General features: G+C 37.9%; 2 protein-coding genes across 4 annotated transcripts in view; one reads left to right on the top strand and one right to left on the bottom strand.

Annotated features, from left to right (window-relative positions):
• Positions 1 to 14,395, bottom strand: part of babam2 (BRISC and BRCA1 A complex member 2) — a 94,666-nt gene extending 80,271 nt beyond the window's left edge. The window contains exons 1-4 of the mRNA XM_030443412.1: positions 14,272 to 14,395; positions 13,441 to 13,587; positions 10,829 to 10,905; positions 6,963 to 7,057 (exon numbers count right to left, since the gene is read on the bottom strand). Of these exons, the coding sequence (XP_030299272.1) occupies positions 6,963 to 7,057; positions 10,829 to 10,905; positions 13,441 to 13,577 (309 nt within the window). The 5' untranslated portion in view covers positions 13,578 to 13,587; positions 14,272 to 14,395. The remainder of the gene's footprint in view (positions 1 to 6,962; positions 7,058 to 10,828; positions 10,906 to 13,440; positions 13,588 to 14,271) is intronic.
• Positions 3,767 to 17,912, top strand: part of rbks (ribokinase) — a 72,523-nt gene continuing 58,377 nt past the window's right edge. Inside the window, exons 1-2 of one of the 3 annotated variants that reach the window (XM_030443416.1) lie at positions 3,767 to 3,817; positions 17,749 to 17,810. In XM_030443416.1, the coding sequence (XP_030299276.1) occupies positions 17,752 to 17,810 (59 nt within the window). In that variant the 5' untranslated portion in view covers positions 3,767 to 3,817; positions 17,749 to 17,751. Of the gene's footprint in view, positions 3,818 to 13,584; positions 13,813 to 14,381; positions 14,652 to 17,748; positions 17,811 to 17,912 lie in introns of those variants that run through there. The other 2 variants (XM_030443415.1, XM_030443413.1) reach the window with 2 other exon arrangements.

Here is a 17,912-nt window from a genome sequence, read left to right as displayed (position 1 = left end):
AGTACATCACAATCACAAAATGACTATAACATCAAAACAAATGTACCATCATAACCAAAAATACAGAGTTTACAGCATTTAATATCAAAGTATTTCATGCAAATGTGTGTATAAAAAGTTAAGTTGAACTTAAACTCCTTTCTGAGGTCAGTTACTGAATTAGGGAAGAAAAAAGAACCACATTATGCAAGAGTACATGTTTTACGTAAGCGATTTAGGTAGTACTGCTCTCCACCTTCCCTCCCTCATTTCCTGCCTGTGTGTTTGTCATTTCCTCCTTTCTGGTTATTTTTTTCAGCAGCTAATGAGTAGCCCTACACTGCTGAATTCCAATCACTATGTTTGGCGAACACGCGTCTTTCCAAACTCCTCTGCATTGGGCTCTTGCTCCTCCACCCAGGCATAGTAGAACACAGTCTTAACTGTTATTAGCCTGTTAAACTGACTGGAAAAGGGTGTGTTGTCACCATGGTGGAAAGACTCTAGAAATAGTTCTTGTGAAATTTAAAAGTTTGGGTGAGAAATTTGTGATAAAATTGGTGATAAAACCTAACTCTCATTAATAGACTGGGTGGACAAACTATAAGAAACATTCCTCTGTTTAATTTAATACAATCAATTTCATCTAAAGCCTCCCAATAGAACATTCCTTTGAATTAAAAAAAAATGTGCAACAAAAACTGAACATAATAACGTCATAAAGGTAGTTTATGTCCTAAATATTAAGAGTTATATAAACTTGCATCCGTGTGTACGGTAAACTGATTTCAGCTTTTAAGTCTAAAATAGTTTCGAACAGTTTTAAAGAGCGGATGTCAAAAACAAAGCTGGCCAATAGAAACATTGAGAAGTTAATTGTGTTAATATGTATTGTTACTTTGTTTTGTACAGCATTAGACCAAACAGTACACCACCCGACTACAAAGTGCAGCCTTTCTTTAATACAGTACACTGTATACATAATTTGATCAATATCTTTTCTGTTAGAACCATGACCTTGTGTTCTTTTGTGCAACCAAATGATAAAGGTAAAAAAAAATGAAAAATTAATTTTGCTCTGAGATGAAGTCAAGACACTTTGTACGAATTGGTTTATTTGGCATATCCCTCCCTTTGTTGAAGGGCTGTTGTATCAGACTGGTATTGTTTTATAACCTGACGCGCCAGATGACTTATTAGACAGAACCATCTAGAAAGATGTAGAAACTGTTCGGAAAAGGGCGCAATCAAAAAATACTTGGCAGATGATAGGACAAACCATTTGTCTATCACCGTCTATCACAGGCTAACTTCAACCAGCCAGATCAACAGTTGAAAAGCACCATCAACAGAGGAGCCAGTTGGTACTGTAAATCAGACTCTTACCAAATCCAGTTGAGAAAAGAGCACATATGCTTCTCACTGAGAAAAGCCTTTAGCACTGTGTCTTCTAATCTTTCAATAAAATAAACCAATGTTCTGACATAACTGATGCTGAAGCAGCTATGCTAACTTCTTGAGGAGTCAGCGTTTTTGTTTTCAATCGAACAGTCTTTTCTCCTGCTGTTGTCACACCTAAGACCTTGCTGTAGCTGCTTGTCAGTAGTTCCTTATGGGATGCTGATTTGTTCAGCGTCTTTGCATTTGGCCACATTGCATATGCGTGCTCTCAAAAATCCAACTACTTCTCAAGGCAAATTGTTTTAACTGTAATACCATATTAACTCGCAACCATGTAGTACACATACTGTATACATGCTATTGTACACTAGGCCAGTAGAGTAGGTCAGCATAGCAGTCCCTTTCAGTCACCCACCACGTTGATTTGGGTTTACAACAGTTCTGTTCCCATGGTAAAACCAACATTACATGTTTTATATCATTTAAAATTTTAACTAAGATTGTGCACCGTTTACAAATCTCTCCTAACAAAAGACATAAAATGAACTCTCAACTCTCACCTGCATGTTTAAAATGTAAAATCTCAGTGGGCACCTATACTCATTGTATTTGGTCTTGTTCTAAAATTCAAGCATACTGGATGGATGTTTTGCAAGATCTGGAAAATATATTTGGTATTGTGTTGCACATGGACCCTCTTTCTTTAATCCTGGGTTACCCCAGTCAAGATCCTATTGGGGATGCTAACTCTACCAGACTGTTTAATATCCTCACATATGCAGCAAGGAAGAACATCTTTCTGTCCTGGATAATTGACAAACCCCCAACTAAATCAAACTGGCAAAAGATAGTTATGGAATATTCTCTCCTTGAGTACCTGACATGTCTGCTTCACTCTTCAGTGGGACAGTTTATGGACATTTTGGACAGTTTATGAACTGTTGTCCTTGTCTAGCCTTTGGCCCTTTTACCATGTCTTGCTCATAACACTGTACTTACAACCTGGTCATTTTGAAAATGTCAGAACTACAATCTGGGGTGTATTTTTTATTTATTTATTTGTTTATTTGTGTTATTCTTTTTAAGTATCTTACCTATTTTTTGTTTGTTTGTTTTTGTTTTTATTTACAGGGAGGGGCGGTAAGACGGGCTGTTTCCTATTCATTGTACTGGTCGGGTGCATGTGAAATGTAAATGTGTATAGACTGTCTAGACCGATGTTGTACTGAGAGTTGTTGCTGTTTTATATGTTAACATGTAAAAAGCTCAATAAACATATTTGAGAAAAAAAATTAATAATAACTACAGTCTGTACATGTTCACCACAATGAAGTCATCTCTGATAAGCTGACTTTTAACTACCAATTGGATCAATGAAAGCTTCAGGTTAGTCTGTTATAAATGTGTCAGAGTGGTAAAGTGATGATTAAAGTTAAGGGGGCAATCACTGGTCAATCTTAGATTTATTTCCATGTTAAAAGGAACAATGTCTCCCACTCAGCCCAAAATGGACCCATTACCAGCAGATGACAGTCCACAGCCCACAACCCAAAATTAGATTCATGAAGCTAGTATGACACTTAACATGAATGACCAGATTAAAAAAGCCTTACAGTATGTGAATCAAAGCACTCTGAGGTGGGGAACTGCTCTGGTGGCCAATTAGCAACAGCCTGGATGCCATTTAGCCTACATTTGCACTTGACAATGAACCCCTGCACCCTAGCAACAATGAACCTCAATACAATTTGTGGCAGACTTTGCTCATATTCCATGGCTCATGGAACTGTTCTGCCATAAAAGGTTTATTTGTGGGACATGTGGCCTCTCATCATCAGCAGTAGTATTAAAGTCTCTTTCATTACTCATGCATTGTGGTTTAAATGTTAAAAAGGACTTTTCCTTATAATCACTAAAGATTGAGGATTTCTTCATTATTGCTGCTTTAATATTTCATGTTTGAGTGGCTATACCTTATGAAAAGATGACATGCAAGCAGTGTTTGGAGCCACAATTTTATGTTAAATACGAAATACAAAAAAAAAGATAGGATGAGAACAGTACAACCAGTGAGTACTACAAAGTAATATCCACATGTTAAGAATATGGGTATTAGATGCAATTTATTAATATTTTTTCTTTTTTTCTTTTGCAACAGCGATACATTTCTCTCTCTAAACAGAAATATGGATAACTAACTACTCAGGGCCTGGTGACAGCAGGGAAAAACATAAGGCTAAACAGAGAAGCTAATGATACCCTTGGTCGGCTGTAAACAAGAGCAATGTGTTGCTGAGACATCAAGAATTCAACCAACCACTGAGAGAGGACCTAAAATTAGCCTAATGTTTACCCCCTGTGGAAAACAAAGGCTAGAAACATATCGCTACTGAAGGACAAAAGTGAACTGCACTCCTCAAGGATTCTATCTGTCAAGGTAAATTGAATTATCATTAACAAACAATATTTTATTTTTCATTAATCAGTACAAACTTCTAATCTTGTTAAACAAATAGGTCATTTGTTCCTTTAACTATCTGTTGTACAAGTAAACAAAAGCTTTGGTCCAGGTCCATTTAAGAGGATTCTCTCTTAATTCACACAGCTGAGAATAAAAATTCCCCAGGGGAAATGGGGGAAATCTAAGGAACTGCTGGGAATTCAGTCTTTTAAAGAGTTTCAGGGGGTTGTACTTACTGAATATGTACAGGATAAAGGAGGGAGTAGGAGAGGGTGATCTCAGTCTGACAGACAGACGAAGGAGGATTATGAAAGCATGAACAGCAAAACACAGCAAGAATATAAGTGAGAAAAATAAACAAGCCATGGGCTGCCAAGCACTGGCTCAGCAGAGGTACTTCCCCTTATGTGCACAGCTGGATTTGTGAGACGGTGAGCAATACTCCCCTCTCTTCTCCCAGACTCTGACACAAGCAGGGGAATTTAGCTTCTCCATGCTAGGCTACCTCAAAAATAGCACTGGATAACTGCATGGTAGCTTAACAACACAACAAGGAAGTACTCCATATAGTGCTGATCCCTATCAAGGCCGATAATGTCTCTAGCCGACACTGTACTGTCAGCCAACAGACATTCACTTATTTTACAAAGTTGAACAAGGTAATTTATTGAATTGATTAAGATGAAACTAAGTCGAACGAGAATGTTTGGCCTGATACTGGCAATACCCAAAAGTCTTTTGAGGAACTACATGTATCCATAATGATTCTGAACATCCTTATTTATGTTGTTTACCCAGTCTGTGTCTGACTTAGAGCTGTCCCAAACGATTATTTTTCAAATGATTAATCTAGCGATTAGTCGACTAATCGAAAAAATAATCTAACAATTAATTTAACGTTACATGACCAAACAAAAGTAACGTAGTAACTGTAACTGTCGTTGGTAACTTATATGAGGAAAAAACATACCGCAGTTGTAGGCAGAGCAGCGTCTGTCCTCCCGCCTGTCCTACCAACTCTTCATCACATTTCTGCCTGAAAAACAGCGTCCGTCACCGGCAAAAACCTTTAACTTACTCAAGTGGTTGTGTTGATAGAAATCACCGCAATGGTCAGCCCTCCCGACCGAGACTTCGGTGAACTTTCCCCCAGAAAACAGCCTCCGTCCCCGCAAGTGACAGAGTCACGCAGCGACCTGTTTACTAATGGCGATTATGTAATAATGTAATTTAGCACGAAAAAACGTAACTCTTTCATCTTCCAGGATGTTTAGGGGGCCGGGTTCTCAATCACTACACATTATAAATGGTCCGCGGGTTAAGATTGATGGGGGGACACCTGGGAAACACCCCGACGTCATCATCATGACTTGTACTGTCACGTCTCTTTAGGAGCGGCAGCGCAGCTTTCTGTGTGAATTACATTGCGGTTCGTCTTTATTCCAGCGGTGCTTCGCTCTGTGTGAATGACCAACGGCGGAGAATTAACGAACCCTTGCTGCGGCGTTAATTCAGCGTCTCTGTGTGAGAGGGGCTATTCTCAGCCTCTGCAGGTACTACCACTTCCTGTTTGGGATGACGTGTTGACGCAAATTATTCATGTCGGCAAATTTATGTCATCGATTATGTCGACACGTCGTCCCAGCCCTAATCTGACTACACGATTCCTTCTATGCATGTGCATAGGAGAGGGGCCAACACCTGGATAATGAGTGATCCCAACCCTAACAAAGCCGAGACCATTCACCCATGCATAGAAGTGCTTGTGTTTCCAGTACAGATTGGGCAGCCACAATGTTCAACATCAATGTTCAGGAAGTAGGGTATCCTATGTTTGGTGAAGCTGAACAAATCAGGCTGGTAGATAGGCTTGTGTGTCCTGTGAAATGAAGTGAATACAACTTTCTTGAAAAGGCAGAAATGACTCTTTTGCTGTTGCCATGTTTGTGCTACATTCTTGTGTCTTGAAAAAGGGAGTGTCCCGTTTTTAGAGGAACCTGGGTTTCTGACAAGGAGGAGCATACAAAAACAAATGAGGGTTTTGGAAACCTATTTGGAAAATATAGTATAAAGTATGCACTGAGCATTCTTATCTTCTTCTGTAAGAAAAAATGAAGGATCAACCATTCAAATAATTGCTCAGGACAAAAAAAATAGGTGTGGTTAAATGATGCCTGCAGATTATCTGGATTTAACTGTATGATCATGTTGTAACAACTTTTTCAGATGCGGCAGCTTGCATTAATATACAACCATTAAAACCACACCTCTTTGAAACTAGACAGCGCTTATGCAATAAGCCCTCTCATACAAGACACACAATTACTGACAGTCTATATACTCTTATATCATCATTTTCTGATTAAAGTTAAAATATACTTTAAAACTGGACACAAGCTCTTTGGAAACAAATCAAAGTTCTAATCATAAAGGCTAAGACAGAATAAATGTCATGCGTTTACCCACCTGGTACATTTTCTGCAAGCCTAGCATTACCACTAACCTCATAATCTCTTGAATCTACTGCTGTTAATGCCAATCATCTGAGTGCTGGCTAATCTATAATGTCTTTCCTACAGGGTTGTTAGCATACATGATCTACAGAAACTAGTGCAGCCCCTTCGTCCTGTTTAGGTTAGCTTGCTAGTGAATCATGGCTTCACAGAGATTACCTGATCTGCAGATAACCAGTAAGTCAAAACAGATTTTATGGTATAATGAAATACAACTGTCAAGTATTGCAACATATCCAGCTATCCAACATCACACACCCATGGTGGCAGCAGACTGTTAGTTTGCTTTTACAAAGACTGATTGTGGCACTGCTTGAACTCCCTCTGGCTACTAGGATCAGTGAAGTTGTGATCAGCATCTGAGACATCTGTCTGACATTTAGGACCACATAAGAACCATGCGATATGGGGAATGAATACAAAGACATGGCTTTAAAAAGTGGTAAAGAACAAAAAAAAACATTTGGAACATATTTTTTGTGCAGCAGAATAAGAAAACAAAGCGTATATTTACTCTGCAATACATTTTTAATGTAATAAATCTGCATTTTAAAGTGTTGCAGAAACAACAGAAATGTAATGATTATAACATGAGCGGAGTTACTCACTGGTAGTTCTGAGGGCTCAGGAAGAAACTCGACATCTTCTCCAAAAATAAAATCCGGTGGCAATTCTGGATACCGTGCATTGAATATGATATCCCCTATGAGAAAGGAAGGAAACCTGATTACCTGATTGATGACTTAGCACACTAATTTAGACAACATGAATTCAAAATGTGACTTGCTTGGGTTTCACTGTGCACTATAAAATGATAATGTATCAAGGGATCACCTTTCATCTCATAAGAACACATTTTCATCTCTGTAAAAATCCCTCTGTCATAACAAGTGCACAGAAAGAGTTCTGAAAAAAGATTTTATTTTTTTTCCAAATTGTGATTTTCTCTATGGTAGTGTGTCAATCTTTCTGATAGTGCTTGTGTTTTACAACAGTGCTGAAATGAGGGAAACTGCAAAAGGAACAGTCTGACAGGATCTTAAACAAATAAGTCTTGAATCTGACATGCAATGGCTTGTTAAGCCAGCTGTTAAAAACAGCTGCCTTAACAACCGCATGATATGCAGCTGTTGAGCTCTGGGTTTCTTAATTTAAGTACCTATGGTAACGAGCAAACTTGACATTTACCACTGAAGCCACTCAAATACCGTCAAACAGGTCTGACTTGTAAATATAATTTCATAGGTATTTTTAATATTGAAAACAAGCAGTTCTAAAATCAAGATTAGGAAAGGAGTATAACAAATTTAGCTATAATGAAAAAATGCATAGTGCATTTAGACAAGACTGAAAAGAAAACTACGGACTGAAACATGAACATGTATCACGTTGCCCAGGCTGGCTCACAATGTTCTGATTATTGTGTTACACAATTCTATTTGTCTGCTGCAAGACTGTTCTGTTCTGCTTTTTTTGCCGTTCCAACTTAAACATATGGAAGTATTTTTCCACTGGAGAAGAGTCAACCAAGGAGAAGACAGGATGTGCAGTAAATCTATTACAAACCACTGGAAGTCTGTCAGAGATGTACTGGCATGGTTTTAGAGGGACATCGAGGTCTTGGAAGTGTTTACAGGTTACAGCATAGGCTTTAATACGCTGCTTTGTATGATAACCTCACGCAAAAGTGTAGTCCAGTCACTGCAGAGCGTGTTTTCTCAAAGTCTTACTATATTTCAGCTGGACATTTTAGCAAGGTTGTATGGGTGCAACATGTAAACAAAAACAAAGGCGACAAATTGTTGTTTAGCAGTACCAGCCACTGCTGTAGAGTGGAATGAGGCCGGGCCTGCATTAATGGGGCTAAGCTGCGTGCAGAGTGTGCCATGCTTTTGCACGCTATCAGTAGGCAGGTCCATAGACTGGCAGACACCAACCTGCGGCCCTGCAACCTTTATTAAATAAGCCTTCTTCCTCGGGCTAAAGCACAGGGAGGTGCAGCAACTAGTACAACAGCTGCAGAGATGTCGCGTGCCAGTGGCCTGTTCTTTTGTGGGAGGGGTTACAGATCTCATGTCTCCATGAATTAAAGACTTCTCCCTAAACTACAACAGATATAGTGTACAGAGTGGTTTTATATCAACTTATGAGTAAAAATGGGGTAGATTTTGATTAGATAGCTCTTTATCTATGAAAAAACCCAAGTCCACAGAAAAGTAGCGCTGACTTTACTCCGGGTAAATCAAGTTATCTGCAGAAACATCAGCATTTACCTTAAGGCAAAGTGTGGTCAAAAATAGTCAGAAATAGAAGTTTTTTAAACTTTTTAGAATGGTCGGAAATTTCATCCTGCTCTCACCCAGATAGTCACAAACACTTTTAAATTCTGACATGTGATTCCACAACTGTGTTGTATAAACAGCTGCCACGATCAGTCAATTAATCACTCAGGCTGATTGGGGGATAAAATTATTTACACGCATTTGATTTAACTTCAACTTTTTGGGGCATATAACGTGCAAGCCATGCCCTCAGTCATGACAATTCAAATTAAATAAAGAAATCAATATAGGACTGTATGTCAGCAAGAACTAGACAGCTTAAATGAGTTCACTCATGTGAGGATATTCATGATTATCTCAATTAACAATTAGCCCAATAATGAAAATTCACCATGATTGTGAAGTAATTTGAAAAAGTCACTTGCTTATTTTTTGTCATTTCAGAGGGTAACTGATTAATGATTTATCAATAATGGAAAATAATTGTTGGTTGCAGAACTAATTGCATATTCTTACACTTGACATACATATTCTTCAAGTCGAGCTTCAACGTCCTAACAGAGGTCACAACCATTGCTGCCTAGACAGGTTTTTATCAAATTTTGCAAACTAAGCAAATTCTACTTCCTTTAACTAGACATAGGTTGGTATTCCCCAAGCAGGGCCACATTTGCACCAATCTTTACGGTCAGAAAAACACATTTTTATCAACATACCCTTGATCAAGGTAGCATGGAATATTGTACCCTAACAGCAGATGTTTATTATTGACTGCTGCACATTCACAGACCTCCTTGTTCTTTTGGAAACCCTGTGACATGAGCAGGTATCAGTTCAAAGAACTCCTCAGTAACTCATCAGCCATAAAAAAAAACCTGTTTCACCAATCACGCTTACAGATCTGGACTGCATTGCCTACTGGGTGCATTTATCCAGACAGATATGTATTTTAGCAAGCTGTTTTACAAATCATTATTTTGTGCTAATCAGCTAGACCTGTTTGACACATTCATGCCTTGAACTGAGACTAAACTGAGATGGTGAGACTGATATCATCTACTTAGGACGTGTGCAAAGACAGGCCTGACATGAGTCGTGTGAGTCACCATAATTCCAGTAACACTAAGTTGAAATCATTCTAAACAATGATTACAATCACTCAGCATTTGGTGATGTTGCCAATTGGGCACTATAGGAGGCATGGTCATAAGGGAAAGTCTTTGATGTGGCGACTTAATTCAGAAATGAGAGACCCTTCCAGTAAAAGTTCCACGGGACAAACTACAACATGTTTACTGGTATAATTTCAATGATTACAGAGCACCATAATAGGAAAATATTCATCTTGTTTTTGTACTTTAGGAATTCCTGTGGGTGCTTTTGGTCTTACTGCTTATTAACTGTAGTTATAAACGATCCTATCGTAACGTTAGTTAATTAGGCATTTTGTTTCAGTGATGAAGAATGTTTACATGGTATTTTCATGACAAACCTCTTTGTACTCAAATTAGGTTCTTGTCAGAGTATTTCTTTTCACTTCTAGTTCTGTACAGTTCTGGTTAAATTTCTTTAAGAAGTGTGTTGAATAATATTTTGATTTCAAACACCCACTGGAGTTGGTGACTTCAGCTGGTGATGACCTGAAACCACTTCTCATTTTCAAACCAGCCGAGAGCGAGACAGAAGTGGATCTTGTGACACTAATCAAGGTTTAACTGAAGAATCAAATGAATTCAGCACTGACACGGATGTTTCTTTTTATAAAACTCACTGCTAGACAATGAATCAATTAACCTGAGCACGAGCCAACCTGCAAATTCAAAAGCTGTCAGAGCATGGGGGAACAAACAAATGCATAAAGAAAATAACTAAATTGATCAATCAGCATGTCTCCACATCTAGTTAATTTGCTAAGAATACATCAACACATAAAGATTAACAGGCATGCCTGATATTATTAAGACTGTGAGCAGCCTTAGCTGACCCCTGGTCCTACTATGACTAGTACTACTTTGTGACTTAATAAGGCAAAGCAATCTTTGCTGATATTTTCTCTCCTGAGATTTTCCAAAAAGCCAAAAATAACAACAACACATCAAAGCTAGATAAAACACCAGACTAAATATTGGTTGCTATCTATTCAGCCAACATCAGACTGGTGTGATTATTTGGAAAATGACTAATTTACTTACATTTCAGGGTTTCTCCAGCATAGGGGATGTGAAGTTTAAAGCGATCACAGCAGGGACCAGGGGTCAGAGATGTGCATCTGAACATGGGAGTTAATAAAAACCACAAACGATGTGATGTATACAACAGAATACATATAACACATAACACAAAAATATGTCCACGGTTAATTTAACCACATTATACAAAAATACATATAACTACATATCTTTGCTGAGGTCTAACCCTGTAATCTGTATTTACCTCAGTACACCTTCAAAATTATTTAATGTGGGAAAAAAAGGCAAATTTGACATGATGACAATATTTACAGCTGCAACAAACTATCAGTTGCACTATCAATTAGTCTGTCAAATATTTTATTAATTAATCAATGAGCTGTTTGGTCCCTATAATGTCGGTAAATGGTGAAAAATGTTAAACAAGGCCAAGTGACGTCCACAACTGTCTTGTTTTGTATATAATCCAAAGATATTCAGTATACTGTCACGGATGATAATATAAACCAGAAATATTCCCATTTTATGGAATTTGGACATTTTAAAACATTTTAAAAGAAGGGCAGTTAAATTGATCTTTGAAAACTCATCAAATAATCAAATACTCATTGCAGGAAAGACTCATCCAGTAAACCATGAAAACAGGTCACTGTCAGAGTTGTACTAACACTACAGTTATCGTTCTGTTCTAAGTAAAAGGTCCCCTCACAAAGCTGCCAGAACTCAAAATGCCTGCATATGGTCTCGAAGCTGGGACTGCTCAAAGTACCCATGGGACATCCAGCTGCCTGTCTGCTCAAATGCTCATTGCCTGTTACGTCTCTGCTCTAATGCTGTATTCACATTTCCAAGAATAATAAGGATCTTCTTGAAGGCTAAATGTATCAACCCAAACATGTTAATGTTTCCAACTTTTTCAAGACTGTCAACTGTCAAGACTGAACTTCATAAAAAGATTTAGGTTAGGGATTTTTTCTCTGACACTTAACCTACAAATCCAGCTATGTTTAGAAACAAAAACAAATAAATACATAAATTGATGGTAACTCCATTTACATTGTAGCATGTTAAGTGACCCAGTTCACATTACATATTTGTGTAATTCAATCACACCTTATTGAAATTTTATATTTATCTATCACATGATGATTTTTGCTAAAATAATCATTTAAAATACCTGGTATCTCAGAATCAGAAGCAGAATCAGAAATCACTTAATGTCCCGCAAAGAGTATTGTTTTGTCATTAATGTCAACATGTGCATGACTTTAAAATGTTCAATCTTCAGCACCCAGCAGTGGTGGTATCATAAAAGATGTAGACAACACATAGATTACATTTTACTTGAATTAATAATTTCCCAACGAACAACATATGACACAGAGTCGTGGTCAAAAGCTTACATACACTTGTTAAGAACATGTATATAATGGCAGCCTTGAGTTCCAATGATTTCTACAACTCTCATTTTTCTGTGATGGAATGAGTAGAACCAAATGACCAAAATTGGTCAGTCAGAACAGAAAATTGAATGACCAATTTTAGTCATGTAGAAAGTTTTGTGAATCAGATTTGTATTTTGGCATAGCCTCTTAACTGAGTGCACTTACGACTGATAATGACTGTTGACTTTTCTGGGTCCATTTTAATAGGACTTGGAGTGGGAGCTAAGGAGCTTAGATCTGAAAAAATGCATTACTGACTTGAACAAGTCGGGATGTCACTTGGTCACTTGGAATTTCAGCTTGGAAACAGTTACAGGTCCCAAGATCAACTGCGCAAACAATTGTTTGTAAGTATAAAGTGCTAAAATATTAAATTGTTGAGTACAAAGTGCCAAAATTTTAAGTCCACTGAAAATCTCATAACAAGAACAAAGTGTAACAAAGCTGTCATGACAGATCTATTCAATTAACATCATATACTGTATGTGTGATAGGTTAAATGACAGCATCTCAGATGTTCTTGTAGAAAATATACATTGGAAAATCTCTCTAATACTGAGTCATAGGTACGGGTATGAAAAACCTGTAAACAATAACTCCCAAGGAACATTTTAGTGATAAGATACAAGGTAAAATCGGATCTCTGATCTTAAAAATGTGCTGCATTTCAAGGTACTGTTATGATTGAGCTGAAATTACTTTGTAGAACCTAAATTATACATTTAGCAGTTTCCCTGACTTTTGGAACGTTGTGCTGTGCTGAAAGCATACCAAGCTAAGTTTCAGTGTATAACCCAAAGTATTAGCCAACCCATTTACACTGAGAAACAGTAAGGTCATCATTAACAGAGCTCTTTCAAATTCTTATTTGAAGAAGTGAAAAATATATCCCAAACCAGCTACTATGCCCACTCACAACTCTACTACAGCTTTGACTCGTCACATTCTAATCATGACTCATTATGAATGTGAAAATATATATATATTTATATATGAGTAAATATTTAGCCAAGCAAAAATAATGTCATGTTTGCAGGGTTTGCCCTACATTCACCCCCTCATAATTCTCATATATTTTGAATGCAGCATAACTGTAGTGCAAGAGAGACCGAATGGACCCGATGTGTCACATTAACAAAAAGAAACGCGTGGCTCACAGTTACTCCTCACCCAGTCTTGAGGTCTGTGACACGGAGACAGTTTGTGGAGTCGAGTCCTACACGGCCGTTCCGCACGACGCTGCACAGCAGGGGCCGCAACTCAGGAGAGATACGGTGCAGTGCAACCTCAGGGGACATGTTGTTCATTTTATCCACTCTGAGGAGTTTGTGGAGACACAGCAGCACTTTAGGGAAATGCTTGAACGTTAATTATTCAACAGTATTGTGAACACAGTAAAAGCACGTATTTGCAGTGAGGATTCAAGGGACATGAGCCACATCACGTAACTGACGCAGTCAATCTAACTGTCATTTCCTGGTCTCACGGAAGATTTGTGGGCTATGCACGTCAGAATGAGATTCCTGAGATTTTAGGTTTCTGGTAAGTATTTTCGTGAACATATATATTTTTAACGAGAAGAATGGGTGTACTGACAAAGTGTGTTTACCAACCCCATATTCCTGGAACAAGTTACATGATAAGTAAATCATATAAGGGCCGACAGTTGTCTCGGGGATATACTTTACCCATGACACTGCTTGTCCCCTCTCACTCACTATAAACTTCATTGAATACACACTGGCAAAGGGAACACAAATCAGTACTAAACTGATGTCCTACACTTTGGCCAGCGTTAACGCTGGTTGTTACATTCAAGGGAAATAATATAAACGCTACGTTTTTAGGATGTAAGTTACTGGAAGCTTGGTTTCGTTAAACAATATAAGCTAACCAGAGAATGGACCGTCACATTGCTACAATATGAACGGTTAGCTTGCTCGAAAATAACCTGTTTAATATTGTCCATCTATACACAACATGCGGTGTAAATTATAGTACCTGAATGCGCTGGAGGTCAGATTATTTAAGCGTTAACGCCAATGTTTACTTCATGCTCTCAAAATTTCCGGTACATGTTGTTTGGGTCCTTCTAATAGCCCCGCCTAGCTGTCTCTAAGCATGCCTGATGACAAAGTAAGTGTTTTCATTCCAAGCGCCAGATAACCGAGCGATATATTTCTCATAAAGTGTGTTTTGGTTAATATGAATATACATAAAGAAATTCCAAGCAACGCTAAATGCGTATGCAAGGATTCAGTGAAAACAATGGGTCAGGCAATAGCTATAATGTTAGGTGGCTGTCAACGTGTACTTTGGCCGGCAGTTGTCTGTAGTAGATGTTGAGTTATCCACTCTGCAAGAACAAATTTGAAATTAAGGTAATTATTGTGTCACATTTCTCGACATCAGTTTGACTCAGCACACTGTATTTGACTTAAACGTGCGTCTACTTAAGATGGGTCACATTTCCACTGAGTTTCCTTGAGTGCGAATCATTCCACAATGCTGCTAATATCTATCTCCAGAGTTGGAAAGATTTGGGCACAGACGCCCCCAAATTCACAACTATTCATTATAGGATCTGGGCGCTCCTCACATAGGGACCCTGATATTCAGTAGATTATCAATAGTACTTTGGTAGGCCTACACATTAAAGAACACAATAAACAACAAGTACAACGGGTGTAAAATTGTGCTGTACAGATAAACAAATATATACTTGTATATTCATAAGAGTCTCTACAACGAGTAATCTCTGCTTACATGCATGATTTTTTTCCCTTAAACCTGTATTGCTATTGTTACATTTGCCTTCATTGTATCTATATAGAAAAAGTTTTTGATTTAACCCAAGAAATTTTATCTCAGTACTCTCAAACAGACAGCATAAATTTGAGTTTTTTTGTATTTATTGTAGCCCTTCAAAAACAAAAAAATCCAAACGCCTCACAGAATGAAAAACATTCAAGCTGTTATGTGTAATGACACCTGATATGTGTTTGTCTTGCACAAATGTCACATATCTAATTCTGAAATAAAAAAACACAAATGCGCAGAAAACATATCAGGACGTGCAGCAAGACCAGTGGTGTTTCCACACGATCGCAATAGGGCTGATTCACAACTGGGAAATTCCACCGTCATGGGGGTGATTCAGAATAACTAAGAACTAAGAATGAAGTATCCATTTGTAAATAACTGCATTTCCTTTTACAATCCTGCATTGTATTGTGACAAATGAATTATCACGAACCTTGAACTGGCAATGGCAAAATATGTTTAGTCGTTTATAGGGGTGGGATGATACGATTATTGATACCCTGGCACCAAATGTAAATGTTTTTTATTCAGGTGCGCTAAACAGATTCCCCGGCATTTTGACTGTTTTTTTTGTTTTTTTGTTTTTTAATTTTTAGTTTTTTTATTTTAATTTTTTTTTTTTTAAGTATTTTTTTGGCCTTTTTATGGCTTTATTGATAGTACAGCTGAAGAGGGTGTCCAGAAACAGGGAGAGAGAGAGGGGGAGTGACACGCAGCAAAGGGACCCAGAGCATCCCATGTGCTGAGGCTGCAGAGCCTCAGCACATGGGACGCCCTCTCTACCAACTGAGCTAAACGGTGCCCCTTGACTAAGTTTTGAGTCACAACTTGAGAACTCCTTGTGGTATAACCTTTAATTTACATAGATTGAAAAGAGTCTAATGAGCCATATTGTTCCTTATCCTTACAGTATAGCTATAGACTGTATTACATTGGAATGACGCCACACATGGTCATGGACACAGACAAGTTGCAGTCAGTGTGTGTGATAATGAAGCAATACGATAAAACTCTACGCACTTTTTTTTTTTTTTTACACATTGTTTCATCTAATTTCATGTCAGATTCTGTGAGACCGACACAATGCAGTGTATAAATATAGAATGTGCACCTTTTTTAAAGGCATCTTGTGTTCTTCAGTTAGACACATATTTTGATGTATGATAGATGACTCTGCAATGTATGGATTATCCCAGATTAGCTGTGTTGTGATACTATCGTTATTGTAGGCATCATACATTGTATCTTATTGTGAGTTACTTTATGACTCCTACCCCTAGTTGGTTATTATCCAACCATTGCTCGTGCAATTTATTAAATGACATACAGAGATTGTCTTATTAGTTCAACATTCAGCGGCAGTTGTCATTGAGTATTCTTAAATATGTAGGACAGTATGAAACTGCATATGAATAGAGCCCTATCCAATCAGAGAGTGTGCTTGTTTGGGGGAATGGGAGTGTGATGAGACTAAAATAAGTGTTTTGATGATTATAGTCTTTATCTAAACATTTGAAATGCATTTTTAAAAACATAAATGTTTGTATCATTGTAATAACAATCATTATCTAGTTAAGTCTTGAGTACCCAACCAGAAACAGGCAAATATGTAATCTTACAAGTTTTAGGTAAGGTTATATTTTGGATTTTGCTTATGCCTCAGTCTAAACTGTTAAATCAACTTTGTGCAACTTTGATTTGCATTGGGACTAAATTGTTTGAATTCATGAATGTTGTCTTTTGTGAGTATGCTTTGTCCAGGTCCTTTAAACGTCTGTCAACTCCCCAGTGTACTCATTATGCATACATATTGTTTTGCCTTGGGGTTGAGTGGACCCATTTATTAAGCTGTAGTATGAGTAAAACACCTTTAACATTACTTTGGGTCTGCAAACACTTATTCAGGTTAGTCAGCTACTGTATGATCATTCAGCCTCAAATTTAACAGTAGAGAGAGAACTTTAAGGAACTCGTTGCTGTTTCAAGTGGTCTGACAATGCAGTTCTCATAATATTCTCCTGCAGTGGAGACGTGGAGGGTTCTAGGCTAGCTTTTCATGCCTGCCTGCTGAAGACAATATACTGCGAGATGTGGGAGAGAGAATTGAGCCATCCTGCAGCCAGCGGCCAGGCTTTCCAAGTCTTCCACTGCCTCGGCAGAGATTTGAAGAGATTAGCACACTAGCATTAGCTCTGATACAAGCCGAGGATTGAATTAATTATAGACTTTACTGGGCTGCGGTGCATTCACGTGGTGTAGCATTGAAATACCTCCACCCCTCCTCCTCCACCCGCAATTAGATTGGAACCTGTCCAACTCAGCCAGCAATGAATGCTCTATTTTTTACCTTCTTTCTTGTTTCAGTCAAGCTCATGATAATGTGGGAGATAAATAATATCAACTGATTTTTGTTTGGAGGCCTTCAGGAAACTAGTTTACATATTTTGCCTGAAATGCCCCCAAGGAGTCAGCTAGGCTTTAGAATTTGTCCTCGTTTTTGAATAGGTTTTACTGGAAAGGCTGGACAGATGTTAAGGAATTCAATAATCTCCTTAGTTATTAAATTGTAATTTAAATGAATAATCTTAGAGACATTTCTTGTCCAGAAATGAGGGCTGTTGCTGTAGAAATAACACAGTTTTGTGTCTTAATCAGATCATGACTGACGAGGCTTTTGATGTGATGGTGGTTGGCTCCTGTATGACTGACTTGGTGAGGTGAGTAAATTTTGCCCTGACTCACTATGTCTACTGACCAAGGTGTTTCAGTCCTGTATGTGCTTCCTGAAATCACCAAAAATCAAGCTTATATTTTCTGAG

This window comes from Sparus aurata, chromosome 16, assembly GCF_900880675.1.
Source record: "Sparus aurata chromosome 16, fSpaAur1.1, whole genome shotgun sequence".
Taxonomy (NCBI): Eukaryota; Metazoa; Chordata; class Actinopteri; order Spariformes; family Sparidae; genus Sparus; species Sparus aurata.
The sequence above is the reverse complement of the archived record's forward strand: the minus strand, read 5'-3'. Positions and strand labels throughout refer to the sequence as shown.